The 3,254-nt window shown below is 48.8% G+C and overlaps 2 protein-coding genes across 4 annotated transcripts in view; one reads left to right on the forward strand and one right to left on the reverse strand.

The window, feature by feature from the left end:
- The window catches only part of NAGK (N-acetylglucosamine kinase), a gene marked incomplete at its 5' end in the record, with an annotated part of 9,847 nt that extends 9,502 nt beyond the window's left edge, over positions 1-345 (forward strand). Inside the window, one exon of the mRNA XM_031065692.1 lies at positions 298-345. Within this exon, the coding sequence (XP_030921552.1) occupies positions 298-345 (48 nt within the window). The remainder of the gene's footprint in view (positions 1-297) is intronic.
- A 32-nt stretch (positions 346-377) lies between these two features.
- Positions 378-2,816, reverse strand: LOC115949204. Of its 3 annotated transcripts, none has more exons than XM_031065689.1 (3): positions 2,155-2,291; positions 895-2,114; positions 378-812 (listed from the first exon to the last, which is right to left on the reverse strand). In XM_031065689.1, the coding sequence occupies exons 2-3, from the start codon at positions 1,680-1,682 to the stop codon at positions 395-397; spliced, it is 1,206 nt and encodes a 401-aa protein (XP_030921549.1). In that variant the 5' UTR covers positions 1,683-2,114; positions 2,155-2,291; the 3' UTR covers positions 378-394. The 3 variants fall into 3 exon arrangements, with proteins under 3 accessions (XP_030921549.1, XP_030921551.1, XP_030921550.1); XM_031065691.1 differs by lacking the exon at positions 2,155-2,291 and having other exon boundaries at positions 895-1,591; positions 1,672-1,893; XM_031065690.1 differs by having other exon boundaries at positions 378-1,591; positions 1,672-2,816.
- Between the last annotated feature and the right edge of the window lie 438 nt (positions 2,817-3,254).

Consider the following 3,254-nt stretch of genomic DNA (forward strand, 5'->3'; position numbering starts at 1 on the left):
GGGAACAGGATTGGGAATGGGGATGGGATTGGGAATGGGATTTGGGTGCTGAGCCGGCCAGCACAGGCAGGGAGGGCTGTGCATCCAAGGAAAAGCAGGAAGGAGGAAATCCCAAAGGTTGGGATCAGGGATGACGTCCACGACCTGGGAATGGACGCGGAGCTGCTGGAGCGGCTTTTGGGGCAACTCCCACTGAAAGGGGGAAACAAAAAAAGGGGGAAAAAAAAATCCCTTTTGGGGAATCGAAAGTGCCCGGAAAGGCCAAAGTGCTGGAAAATGCTCCGGGAGCTTTTCCAGGAGGGAAATTCCCGAGCAGAGCCAGCACAGGCTCCGAACTGGGAATGACTGGGATTTTCCACGGAAAACTCCGGCCCTGCTCCCTTCCAAAAAAAGTTTATTTGGGATAACACCTCGTCCGAAATTTACAGCATTGAGGGGTGTGTGGGGGGAAAAGGAGGGAACTGGGGGGAGAAATCCAAGGAAAAAACGAGGAGGGGGAAAAGTGGGATCGCTGCCGGGGATGGATCCCGTCCTGCCCAGCCGAAACCGGCCCCAGATGGGGAAATGGGGTTTGTGGGGCAGGGTTTCCATGGGGCTCGGGGAGCGGGATTGTCACGGGCGCCTCCCCGGCCCTGGAAAAGGGGTTTGGAGCCTGGGATGCTCCTGGATTGGGATTTCCGACCCCAAAAAGGTCCCGTTTTCCAGGGAGAGGCGTTTGTAATCCTGGGAGGCTCCTGCTGTCACTGGACGGGGATTCCCAATCCCAAAAAAATTCCCGATTTCCTTGGATAGGGATTCCCAATCCCAAAAAAATTCCCGATTTCCTTGGATAGGGATTCCCAATCCCAAAAAGGTCCCGATTTCCTTGGATAGGGATTCCCAATCCCAAAAAAATTCCCGATTTCCTTGGATAGGGATTCCCAATCCCAAAGAGCTCCTACTTTCTCCAGGCAGACATTCCCAATCCCAAAAAGTTCCTGATTTCCCTGGACAGGAATTTCTGACCTTGGGAAGTTCCTGATTTCCTTGGACAGGGATTTCCAATCCCAAGGAGCTCCTGATTTCTTTGGGATAGGGATTTCTGACCTTGGTAAGTTCCCACTTTCCTGGACAGGGATTCCCAATTCCAGGAAGTTCCTGATTTCCCTGGACAGGGATTCCCAATCCCAAATATTTCCTGATTTCCTTGGATAGATTCCCAATCCCAAAAAGCTCCAGATTTCCCTGGACAGGGATTCCCAATCCCAAGGAGCTCCTGATTTCATTGGACAGGGATTTCCAATCCCAGAAATTTCCTGACTTCCTTGGATAGGGATTCCAGACTCCAAGGAGCTCACACTTTTCCTGGAGAGGGATTCCCAATCCCAAAGAGCTCCCACTTTCTCTGGACAGGGATTCCCGATCCCAAATAATTCCTGATTTTCTTGGGTAGGAATTTCTGGCCCTGAGGAGCTCCTCATTTCCTTGGATAGGGATTCCCAATCCCAAAAATTTCCTGATTTCCTTGGGCAGGGTTTCTGACCTTGGAAAGTTCCCGATCTCCTTGGACAGGAATTTCCAATCCCAAGGAGCTCCTGCAATCCCTGGACAGGGATTGCCAATCCCAAAAATATCCTGATTTCCTTGGATAGGGATTTCTGACCCCAAGGGGCTCCTGATTTCACTGGACAGGGATTCCCCATCCCAAAAAGTTCCTGATTTCCCTGGACAGGGTTTCTGAATTTGGGAAGTTCCTGCTCTCCTTGGACAGGGATTTCCAATCCCAAAAATTTCCTGATTTCCTTGGACAGGGATTCCCAATTCCAGGAAGTTCCTGATTTCCCTGGACAGGGTTTCTGACCTTTGGAAGCTCCTGCTCTCCTTGGACAGGGATTCCCAACCCCAAGGAGCTCCTGCTTTTCCTCTGTAGGGATTTTCAATCCCAAAACACTCCTGATTTCTCTAGAGAGGGATTCCCAATTCCAGGAAGTTCCTGGTTTCCCTGGATAGGGATTCCCAATCCCAAGGAGCTCCTGATTTCTTTGGGATAGGGATTTCTGGCCTTGGGAAGCTCCCACTTTCCCTGGACAGGGATTCCTGATCCCAAATAATTCCTGATTTCCCTGGACAGGGATTTCTGGCCCCGAGGAGCTCCTGATTTCATTGGATAGGGATTCCCAATCCCAAAAAGTTTCTGATTTCCTTGGATAAGAATTCCCAACCCCAAGGAGCTCCTATTTTTCCTCCGTAGGGATTTTCAATCCCCTGATTTCTCCAGACAGGGATTCCCAATGCCAAAAAGTTCCTGCTCTCCTTGGACAGGGATTTCTAATCCCAAAAAATTTCCTGATTTCCTTGGATAGAGATTCCTAATTCCAAGGAGTTCCTGCTCTCCTTGGACAGGGATTTCCAATCCCAAGGAGTTCCCATGGATGGGGAAGGAAATTCCCAGGATGAAATTCTGACGGAGCCACGGATCCCACCCCAGGATCCTTGGAGAAGGGACCAGCACCAGGATATTCCCACCACACCCCAAAATATCCCTCATCCCGAGCCTCTCTTTTCCCAGGAATTCGGTTTTCCTTGGATTTTCCACCCGCGAGGAATTAGGGGGCTGCAGTGTTGGATGAGCTGAGGAATTCCATGAGGGGAGGAAGAGGAGTTTGGGGAAATCCAGGTTTCCCCTAAAAACCTCTGGGATTTTGGCAGGATCCCCCTGCTCAGCTTCCATCCGGAGGAATTTCGGGATTGCACCTCGGAACCCTTCACTTCCAGCAGGGAAAATCCCGTTCCCGAAAAATCAGGGAGAATTTCCATTTCAGAAAATCAGGGAAAATCCATTCCAGAAAAATCAGGGGAAATTTCCATTCCAGAAAAATCAGGGGAAATCACATTCTGGAAAAATCAGGGAAAATTCCATTCTGGGGAAAAATCCACTCCAGAAAAATCAGGGAAAATCCATTCCAGAAAAATCAGGGGAAATTTCCATTCCAGAAAAATCAGGGGAAATCACATTCTGGAAAAATCAGGGAAAATTCCATTCTGGGGAAAAATCCACTCCAGAAAAATCAGGGAAAATCCATTCCAGAAAAATCAGGGGAAATTTCCATTCCAGAAAAATCAGGGGAAATCACATTCTGGAAAAATCAGGGAAAATTCCATTCTGGGGAAAAATCCACTCCAGAAAAATCAGGGAAAATCCCATTCCAGAAAAATCAGGGAAATTTCCATTCCAGAATAATCAAGGAAAATCTCATTCCAGAAAAATCAGGGTG

The sequence above is a fragment of the Geospiza fortis genome, unplaced genomic scaffold (assembly GCF_000277835.1).
Source record: "Geospiza fortis unplaced genomic scaffold, GeoFor_1.0 scaffold720, whole genome shotgun sequence".
NCBI lineage: Eukaryota > Metazoa > Chordata > Aves > Passeriformes > Thraupidae > Geospiza > Geospiza fortis.